The 11,026-nt window shown below is 57.6% G+C and overlaps 1 protein-coding gene across 1 annotated transcript in view; it reads left to right on the top strand.

The window, feature by feature from the left end:
• Positions 1 to 4,174: 4,174 nt before the first annotated feature.
• The window catches only part of ALX4 (ALX homeobox 4), a 44,591-nt gene continuing 37,739 nt past the window's right edge, over positions 4,175 to 11,026 (top strand). Inside the window, 1 exon segment of the mRNA NM_001030304.1 lies at positions 4,175 to 4,598. Coding sequence (NP_001025475.1) covers positions 4,175 to 4,598 — 424 coding nt within the window.

Here is an 11,026-nt window from a genome sequence, read left to right as displayed (position 1 = left end):
GTAGCTATGGGCTCACGTTCTGGTAGGAAGACAGACAATAAAACAAGTAGGTTGATAAATGTGGGAGAAAATGTCAGGTCAGAATAGAGACGATCAAGGAAATAACCAGGCAGATGCTAGGGTGGTGAAGGAAGGCCTCCAAGAGGAGGTGACACTGAGCACTTGGCCTTGACAAAGACTTTGTCACCACTCCCCCTTCCCAGGCTGTGTGCGGAGCCCATCGAAGGGGGAAGCCGCTTCCAAGAGGGTGAAGTGGGACAGTGCCACTGGGAGAGAGAAGGGATGGCCAAGGGGTGTGTCTGCCAGGGCTGGGGACAGGAATCAGGACTTGAAGCAGAGGGACTGGCTGCACCCACTATTCCTGGCACATTAAAGTGATCAGAAGTGTAGAGATACTGCCAGACACATCAGTGATGGAGGGACAATCAGCAAGCCGGAGGAGCCTTAGCCGAGGAAGAAATAATGCAAGGGGAGAGCAAAGACCAGAACCAGGCTTCAGAGTCATCCACCTCACTTCTGGCTGGAAAGATGCCCCGCACCCTTGCAGGAGAACTGGGTGGGAGAGCCTTGGCTTTCAGCTATGGCAGAGGGATGGATGGATAGATTGATGGATGGAGAGATGGAGGGAGAGATAAAGGGAGATAGGGAGGCATGGGCTGATCAACCTGCAAATGACTTAACGCACACAGAAATAACCAGCTATGCTTCTCATTCTCCTAGAAAAGACGTGTTTGAAGGGACTTGGGCAGGGGGTCTGTGGAGGTTTTCATGGGGAAAACAACATGCCCAGAATGTTCTCACTGGTCACAGGCAAACCCACATGCACATTCTCAGGCCCAGGCAGATGCTCACTCTTTCTGAGTTCACCTCTAAGGTACCTTGAAAGGTAGAAGGCCCCCCTGCTGGTTCCAAGAACCATGACCTCAGTGCACCAGGAGGGCTTCTGACTGAGGACGCCAGAGTCTGTGCCTGGAGGGCTGGGAGGCTGAAATTCCTCCCTGGGTGAGGGGTGAGGGGTGGGGGGTGGCCAGGAAAAGGTTAAATAATGGAGTAGTGATGAAACTGGTGATAAGATCGTGGGGTGGGTAGGTGGCAGGAGGCAGCACTCAAAGACAGCTTTCTGGAAGGCAGCTATGCTAACCACTATACCACCAATGCAAAGAAAGCTTTCTGGATCGCAGCAGGGTTGTTTTTTGGTTTTGTCTTTTTGCATTGACAGCCAGAGCAGCTCAGAAGTTACTAGAGAATATGGTGATTGCCATTCTACCTGTCTAGTCACCATTCCCCACCCCATATAGCTCACTTCTCTTAGTTTCCCCCTTGTGTCTACTCCTGGAATTGGAAAATGAGGGGAGAGAAGTAGAAGGATCGCAGACATCATCTGGGTTCTAGTAGCCAGTTTTGGGGCACAGGGGACCGGAGTAGCCTTCTCAGCTTGGAACGCCTTAGCGAAAATGCACCTTTAAGATCTCAGACTGGATCGCTCAGTGTTTTCATTCATTCATTCAATGCGCATTTTATGAGCACCTAGGATGTGCCAAGCCCTGCAGTGAACAAGACAGGCCTGGCCCCTTCTCTGAGAGAACTCACTGTTCTTGTGCGGCCAGGGAGAGGCCAGCGTACTCTTAATTTTGTCGCTTGATTCATGAAGAGGGGGAGGGCGAGCAGCCGGTCGTCCTTGGCTAGAGGAAACCAAATACGCTGGGAACTGCCTCGCTGAGCAGTGGAAGGAACCCAGGCTCTAATATTTTATTCTGTAAATATTTGTGGGGCGCCAGGCAGCGCAGAAGCTGCCCTCTTGCAACCTCAGACTAGTGCGATGGAGATGAACACTGAACCGGCAACCAGACAAACCTGAAGTCCAAAACAGAGATGCACTTCGACTGGGAAAGATGGGAAGACTTCCTGGAGGAGACACTCTTTGCTGAATACCAAGTTATTAGCAAGACAAAAAGCACAGGGATGAGACGGGAATTCCAGAACTTGGCAGAGTCTAAGAACTAAAAGAAACTAGGGCTGAACAGGAGAATTTGGGATGATGCAGGCTCACTCACTTTTGGCTAACTGAGGTTGGAAAATTAGTTGGTGTCTTTGAGTTTCAGTCTACCCATCTGGAAAATGGGTATGAGGAGACGACCAGCATCCCCAGATTGCTGGGGTAGCCCCAAGAGACAACCTGTGGATGGCTTCTGGCACAACAAGGACTCAGTATATATGAGATCCTCACTTGGCTTGGGCCGTGAGCCAGAGAGGTGCGGGTCCCTATGGGCAGTGGGGGAGGGGTTCAGGCCTGCGCACCCCTGGCCACGGTTTGCAGAATATCTTTATTAACGAGCACTTCAAGGTAAGCCGCGATGGAAACCAGATGTGGGATCGCGCAGTCGGCGGCAGAGCAAGGAGCAGAGATACCAAGGGAGAGGGGTGGGGGTGAGGATTAGCTAGGATAAGGTTGGGGGTAGAAGCATGACGCCCCCCCCCCCCGATATTTCTTCTTAGGGAGACCTTTTAGGTGCAGAAGATTGACTTCTGACCTACATTCCTGGGTTCAGGGCGCTCAGGCCCTCTCTCATTTTACTTTGCCCCTTCACCTTTCACCCCACTCCCAGCCTCCCTTGAGATATGTCTTCTATCCTTTTCTCTGCAGTTTATCCAGGACTGCTCTTAATGGGCTCCTCCAAACCCGAGTCATCCTACAGTCAGAGCTCCGTTTCCTCCGTTCTGCGTGGTTTCGTTTTCGCTGTCAGCAACGTCATCCCAGATCGGCGGAGGGACGAGCCTCAGCGTGGGTTTCAAGGCAGGCGCTGCTGCTTCCCAGCTGTGTGACCTCAGTCAAGGGCTCATACCTCTCTGAGCCTCGGTTTGCTCATCGGAAAATTTGGGGACCCCGATTTCCACCAAGCACGGTTGCTGTGAGGCGCAATCAGTGATTAGCCGTGTAGAAGGGACGCGGCTCACTGTAGTGAAGTCCTGTTCCCTTGCTGTGGCCGGTTCCAGGGCCCTGAGGCGCACACAACCCGTCAAATCCAGGCCATTACTTTTCTAGTGGGGACTGTGAGGCCAGAGATTAGACTGTCTCACCCCCACCTGAGCAGTGAGCAGGTGACTGCGCAGCGGTGAGGTGCGGGTCTCTCAACTCCCCACTCTCAAAGCGCCCTTAACCCAGCCAGAAAATCTCCTGGGCTGGGCGCAAAGCTTCAGAAACTGGAGCAGCCTGCTGGTTCTCCAGTGTCTGAGTGAACATGGATTCCTCCGCAACCCTCGCCCGTGCCCTTAAAGGGAGGAAAACAGTTAACAAGAAAGTGGCCGTGCGCAGGGTGACTGCAGCGCGCGGGTGTGTGTGTGTGTGACTGTGTTACTTTCAAGGAGGAACCGACAATAGGGAAAAGGGGTTGGAAATAGAGCAAAAGGCACCAGTTGGGAAGACAGGAAAGTTGCGCGCTACATTTACCGTAGCAGCTGCGCGCTAAATTCTCAGGGATGTGCCCCAACGACTTGCCTGCACCCAGAAGTTAGCGGCCCCTCTGCCTCCAAATGTCAAACCCTGTCAGATTTTTTGGATTGTTTTTCGTTTTTGTTTTTTTAATCCATCACTAAAGTTGTGCATGCCCCCCTCCCATAGGCCGAAGCTTGGACCCACCTAGCCTCGGGAGCCCGGGGAGTCCAGAGACCTCCCTGGCCCCGCCTTGACTTGAAAAGGCCTTCGGGCGGCTCCGCGTAAAATCCCCTCGGAGTGGCGACCGAATTAGTAGCACCTCCTTAAAAGAAAGGAAGGGAGACGGGGTAAGGGTGAGGGAGAAGGGGAGTAGGCAGAGAGGAGGAGAGGGAGACGGAAGGGAAAAAGAAAGAGTCGGGGGGAAAAAAAAAAAAAGCACTCTCTTTTTCCGGTTCAAAAACCTTAAGAGGGTTTGGGAGATCTGGTCAACTTTCCGAAACATCTGAATCTTTTTACAGTCCTCGGTTCTTTCCCTTGGCCAGCTGTGGGGAGGGAGAAGGGAGAGAAAGGAGGGGGTGAGGAGCCAGAGAGAGAGGCGTGGAGGGGAGGAGGGGGAGCGAGCAGGCCCGCGCGCAGCGCACAGCCACCGCCTCCTGGCCTCTCCTAACTCCCGGCCAAGGCGCGCGGTGGCGTCCTCGCGCTCCCGCTCGCGCCCCCGCCCGTCGCCCGCGCGAGCCAGGCATGAATGCTGAGACTTGCGTCTCTTACTGCGAGTCGCCGGCTGCTGCCATGGACGCCTACTACAGCCCGGTGTCGCAGAGCCGGGAGGGCTCGTCGCCTTTTAGGGCATACCCCGGCGGTGATAAGTTCAGCACAACTTTCCTGTCAGCCGCCGCCAAAGGGCAGGGATTCGGGGACGCCAAGAGCCGGGCCCGCTACGGCGCGGGGCAGCAGGACCCGGCAGCACCTCTGGAGAGCGGCGCCGGGGCGCGGGGCTCCTTCAGCAAGTTCCAGCCCCAGCCGCCCGCGCCGCAGCCGCAGCCGCCCGCGCCGCAGCCGCATCTCTACTTGCAACGAGGCGCCTGCAAGACGCCCCCGGACGGCAGCCTCAAACTCCAGGAAGGCGGCGGCGGCCACAACGCGGCCTTGCAGGTCCCCTGCTACGGTGAGTGCATGTGCGAATCCCTCGGGGCTGGGGACCCCTGGACCCGGGGCTCCGGGACCTTCGAAACGCGATCAACTTGCTGGAGGCGAGAGTTGGCGGGCTGGGGAGGCGTGGGGCCGAGCGGTTTGTGACTTTGGGTCGGAAAATGGGGATCGACCGCTCTGAAGGGACCGGGGGAATCCGTCCAGCCCCCTTGGGATCCTTCGGCCAAGGGCACGGAGCGTTGGCTGTTAAAACTCAACCCGGAGTCCGTTTCTCCTCCTTTTCGCCGTTTCCGCAAACCGCTTGCTTTGCGCTGCTTGCCGGGCCGGCTTCGAAGCGGATGCTTCGCAGCACCGGCTCCCGGCGTGCGGCGGGAAACAGTTGCAGCACAACGCTTGGGCTCCGGGTTCCCGGGCCGCTGAGGCCTGACTCCTGGCCGGCTAGAAGGCTCCTCGGGCGGCGCTGCAGGTGGGAGCATCGCAGGTGCGGAGCCCGGCCGGGAGCCTGAAGCGCAGCCGGCGGGGCGCGCCGGGGATGCGGTGGCGCAGGGGAGCCAGCTGGGTGCGGGTTCGAAGACGCCCGAGGCCGCGGATGACCCGAATCGGGGTGGCTCGCAGCAGGCGAGGCGAGCGAATCGGAGTTCCCAAGCGCTTCGCCTTGGGCGATCCCGGGAGGCGGCCGGCCTCTGAACCACGCTTTAGGACCGAGCGGCTGGGAAAACAGGAAGCCACAGAGCTCCAGGCGGCGCGGTGCTGGGCCAGAGGGAAGGTTCTGGGTCCTGATTTGGGCCCAACGGGAACTCGAGGCCTAAATGACCTCCAAGCCCCCTTGAACGCGGCCACGGGACACAGGCCTGGGCCCCGGAGCGCCGCGACCAAAGAGGAGGAGAGGGCTTCTCAAGGAAGGCCTGCGGCCAGAACCTTTTCTGCTACAGGATCGGCACTGGTGAGCTCCAGTCTGGCAGGGAGAGAAACTGAGACGGATGGGAGAATCTCTGGGCTAGGAGCGCTGGGTTCACACGCTCCCCCTTGGGCCACGGCCCTCACAAAGGGCCCTGGAAACGAGCTGGTTCTGACAGTACAGTGGTTTGGCTGCACTGATCCAGGCGGGATGAGACACCGGGCCCCGGGGACAGAGGTGAGACGGGGTGGAGGCCTTGGCGACTGGAATAACGTTAGGAAACAACTTCGGCCGATGCTTTTTTTTTTTTTTTTTTTACCCTCTGCCTGGAGCTGGCTCCCCACAGGCTCAGAAGGGGTCCACTAAGTGGTTGTTGACACGCACAAACATTCACAGGGTCGTACTCTTGTCTACACTTGGATTCTACACAGACACACACACACACACACAACCTCTTCCTTAGGAGCAGCAGGCTCACACACACGCCTAGTACACTCGTGTGGCCTCTCAAACCCAGAGAACAGCAGGCTGAGAGCTCCGGGGCTCTCCCCACTTCCTCTACCTCGCCTCTCCACCTTCCTGTTGGAATGAGTTCAGGCGGCGTGAATCACAGCCGCATCTCCGCACAGATGCTTCTTCCACACTCAGGCAGCGAGGGGCTTTCACCCTGTCCACGTGCCCCTGCCTGCACGCCCCCCCTGCCCCCTGGGACTCAGGCTTCCTCCCCCGCCAGGCCTCTCCTGGTTCCTGTCCTTTGGGAACGTTAGGTGTGGGTATATCCCAGACGGAACGCCCCACGGACAGTTTTCCCTCCCTCTGCACTGGTTTTTCATGTTTTAGAGAAATTCCCCAGCAAGGCGTCTGAGAAAGTAGGTAAGGAGAGATTCTACGTGGCTCCCAATGTCTCATTTGGAAATGTTTTCGGCTTTGGAGGGAAAGGGGGAAAGTGTGAGACCCCTCTGAGCACCACCTCTGAGCCCTGCTGGGCCCCCACTGCCAGTCTCCATAATGCACCCTCGATGGGCAGTGGCCATGGGGCTCCCCGCTGACCTGCGTGTGAGGAGCTTCTCTAAAGCCCCATTTCCTCACCTGCATCCCAGGGAGATGACAGTCAGGCCTCACTGGGTAGTAAATGTCTCACACACACACCCCCACGGCCCCCAGCCCAGAGAGACAGAGGAGTCTAGCCTGCCCCCTCCACGTTTCTTCCGTCGGCCTCTGTGCTGCACTGGGAACCTGTAAGCACCCGCTTGTGAGGACAGGGCGGGCGCTGACCCTGCGCTGGTAAAATCCCAAAGCCGCAGGTTGGGACAAACGGCAGCTTGGAAAACACCAACAGGACTGCCCTCCCCGGCTGTCCAAGATGGAGGCACTGCTCAGGGTGCGGCCGCAAACTATGGACAGCTCTGCTTATTCGTTTCCTTCTCTCAGCAGCTGCTGTCTCTCTGGCCAGGAGGAGATTTCTGGCTCTTGTAGGTGGGGGTTGGGGGGAAAGGCACATTAGGCCCAAAAGGAGGGAACCGAGGCACCAAGAGGTGAGGTTCTGCCGCCCAGAGAGGCGGTTGCGCAGAAGACCTTTGGAGCTGGCAGCAGGCAGGGACTCTGAAGCACACACACACCGACATGGTTCTCTCCCTACACTCGTGAGAGTGTGTACCCCAAAGGGGGAAAGTGAGTGAGTAGGAGGGAAAAAGCCTCGGAGGTTCCCAGGAGCTTGGGAAAGGCAGAGGCAGACTCAGCTTTGGTGCCAGGCTGACTGTGGCTCGGGCCGCCACCCAGTGGGGCTTCGGCCTGGCAACCACCTTTCCAGCTCCGTTGGTCCGGGGGCCAGAGGCCAGTTCCTCCATCTGTGTAACTGCTCGGAGCAAAAGTGAGGGTCTGAGGTCTCCTCCGCCGGGAGCCAGTGCTTGGATACAAGCGCTCCTTGACGGGAGAGCTATGGGTCCGGGGGCTGCACTGGGGCCGCAGCCCGAGAGCCTGGAGCAGGAAGCCGCCTGCAGCCTCCTGTGGGGAGTTGGGGGGGTTGCTGCTTGGAGATGTGGAACTTGGAGGGGAGACACGAATCCAGGCTGCAGAAGTTCCTGCCCCTAACTGCGCCTCCACTGCTTCCCCGTCGGTACTGAAAGGGTCCCGAACCGTGGAGTCACGGTTCCCTTCAGGCATACACATTCACTATTTTATGCAAGAGCCCCACCGTATCCTGCCTTCTGCAATCCCAACCCCACCAGGTTCCCTGGGGCCACACGTCGCCCTTCCAAAGTCCCCGCCCATCCTGGCCCATACTTGGCGGCTTGTACCCCAGGAGACCTGCCAGGTTGGAGACCCAGTGTTTTTCAGCTGCTCAAAGAGCCTCATCCCTGCAGGAGTCGGGACCCTGGCATCTCGCTCGCAACGGGGGCCAACTCTCCAAGCCGCGCTCGCCACCCCAGGCCTCGGCCAGGCGCGCCGGGACGCTTCCGAAAGCAGTCTTGCTACTTCCTTCTCTTTCGCTTTCTATTTGGTGCACGCAGGTTTTCGTTGCTAGCCGATTGCTACCTTCCCATCCCGGCGCGTGAAGGCAGTGCTCTCCGCGCAGAGGTCTTGGGAGACCTGAGCCCGGCCGGAGACCCCTGGGGCGCCACCGAGGGGCTGGCCTTGATTTGTCGAATTAGACGCAGTGATTGAATGCTAGAGATATTTATTCCCCCCACCAGCACCGACACAATCCACACACCACGAAATATGTAAACTCCACGTGGGTCATAGTCAAATTAAGCCAAAGAACCAGGGTGTGCTTTGTGTAAGAGGGATCCCCCCAAAAGACAGGGAGAAACTGAGGGGCGCGCATTAGCCTTAAGAACCCATGGATGATTGTGGGATGATGAAGGGAAAACTCAAGCGTAGGAGCTGTGACGTCCAGGATCCCCAGTCAGTTGCGGGTGGGGAGGAGAAGAAGAAAGATGCTTTTAATTTTTTACTTTGTTAATTTCTATAGCCCTCAGTCTGCTGAAACAGTTCAGCCTAAACACATAGCATCTTAAATAGAAAAACAGACCTGGATTAAAGGTCTCCTATTATTTTAAAACAGTCGATGTGTCTTTATTATAATTTATATACAGTGAAGCACCCGGTTAATGAAACGTTGGAAGAATTGTTAATTACTTGCTCCAGGTATAACTATCACGTGGATGGAGATACAGACCATTTACATATTGTATCCCTAAACGAAAACTAGGGTGGGGGATTTTTTTTCAGTTGTTTCAAGGAAATTTCAGAAGAGGCTTCGGGGGAGCCAGAGAACCTGCCCCTCTCCCGATAGTGGCGTTTCTCCAGAGAATAACCTTGCCTGTCGGGCATTTGCGCAGTCCTCACTCTTGCTGGGAACTGCCGGCTGCCCCAGAAACCTTGCCGCCAAAGGCTCTCCCGAAGTCGCTGAAGCCCCGAGTTTGGTGCGCTGCAGAGAGGGGCCACAACAGGAAAACAAGTTAACAGTACCAAACGTAAAATGTCGCCATGCTCCATGAGAACTTTCGTTTCAGAAAGCAGTTGCGCGCACGCTGCCCCGTGATCATACCTTATCCCTTGGTCCCAGCCCTTTTCTCTCTTCCCGCAAATCTGCGTGCGGCTTTGTTTCGGTGACAAATTGAAATATAAAATGGAAATATAACGACCTTCGCGTCGACGGGGGCTGGGGGGAGGGAGGGAGGGGTCCCGGCGTTTGTCAGGGGCTTGGACTTTTCCGTTCACCTCTGGTCCAGGGTGCCCGAAGCGGCGGCAGGAGAAAGGATAGGAAAACTGCCGGGATCCCCAGCGGCTCCGAGGGCTTGGGGTGGAGACCCGCGAAGCCCGAGCTGCAGCGGGTGCGCCTTTTGCGGCCGGGAAAGGGGAGTTGGTGGGATGGATCTGGGAGAATGCCTGGCTGGAGGCAACCTCCGCGTCCTCAGCTCCCAGGACCCTCCACTCCCCACCAGGAAACCGAAGGACTGAGGCACTGGCGGTGGGAGGGTGGTCCTGTATCTGGACCCAGCTTACCCAGGTGCCACCTGGCCACATGCTCCCGCTCGCTACCCGGTTCCCCAGGAGGTATTACGGTCACAAGGCGGGTCATCAGATTCGAAAACCCAGACAGGGGGGTACTCAGCTGCGGGATGATACCACCCAGCGAATTTAGAGTGAAAGGCACCCTCCCCCCCCCAACCCCGCTCCCCACCCCTTGGTCTGGGGCTGTGGACACCACTGGCCGAGACGGCTGGTCCACACTAGAGAGTTGAGAAGAGGGCCTTCCTTCAAAACAGGGCCTTTTTAGAGAAACACTTCTGTCTGGCCAACAAACCTTCCAGCCATAAGCTGGTGCTTCTCAGCCATCCGAGTTCCTGGTGGTCTCCCAGGGGCCTCCCACCCAGAGGTGCAGCCTGTGCCCTCTTCTTTCGCCTACAGATGGACGGTAACACCCCCACCTCCATTCCCTGGGGTGGCCGCGGGCAGCCGACGCCGTGCTGCCTGGACGTTGTTCTCTCCAGCAAAGCTGACTCAAGAGTGCGACCGGAGCCTCCAGTGTGTCCACGGAGGGGTCGCGAGACCCCAGACACACCAGCGGCCGTGCACCCCACGCCTCCCTGAAACATTCTGCCGCCGTAGCCAAGACTCTCTTCTCTGCCCCGTCCCACCCCCAACCGGCAGCTCCAAGGAAGAGAGGGAGCCGCGGAAGGGGAGCTGAGGCTTGGTGGGGAGGGAAAGAGACGTGCAAAGAGGAGGCTCGGAGCTGCGAAAGGCTGGGGACTGGGCAGCGGGCGGTTTCGGAATTCAGCTCCGGGGGCAGCTAGCAGGGTCACCACGGCGTGTGAGAGGAGGGTTACGGGGAGATATCATAGCCCTCCCGCGTGGAGGGTCACTGACGGAGGTGCCACCACCTGCCAACTACCCTGCTTTCCCTACGACCGCACCTCGGTTGGTCGTGTCCTGGGAACCACAGAATTGGGGCTGCTGGGCGTGGGCGCGTTGCAGCTGTGCGTTTTAGAAAGAGAGGGAGTCAGTGCGCATTTCATCGGATTCTTAAAGCAGATTGTCCTGGAGAGCGGATTTCCTTCCAAACTAGGGGTTCAGGAACCTGGGCATCAGCCCCAAGCACCTCGAAGATGGACTGCCGGGGTCCCGGGTCCGGGCAGAGCAGCAGGTTTCCCAAGCTGTCCGAGGGCAAGGCTATGGCAGAGAAGATGGAGAGGCTGTGGAAGGTTTGGGGCAGGCACTAAGGTCCAGGTTGAGATGGTGGCGGGTCTCCACCACGCTGTTCTTAACTCCCCGCACGGCCTTGGGTCCCCTTCCCCTTCTGGATCCGGATTTTATTTCTACGAAACCGGGAGTTTGGACAGTTTCCAAAGGCCCTCTAGGGGTTACTGTGCTGGTACCAATTTGGACTCTCCCCGCTCCCCCGCCCACCCAATTTCCTGGTCCTCCTCACCCTCCTCACTTTTCTTTTGTCCGGAAGGAAGCTATGAGCACATCCCAATACCTTTACTGGTGCGGGTGGAGGCCTGGGAGTGGGTGTGAGCCCGAGTCCCGCGTGACTG

Source organism: Bos taurus, chromosome 15, assembly GCF_002263795.3.
Source record: "Bos taurus isolate L1 Dominette 01449 registration number 42190680 breed Hereford chromosome 15, ARS-UCD2.0, whole genome shotgun sequence".
NCBI lineage: Eukaryota > Metazoa > Chordata > Mammalia > Artiodactyla > Bovidae > Bos > Bos taurus.
This window is presented reverse-complemented; position numbering and strand designations above follow the sequence as displayed.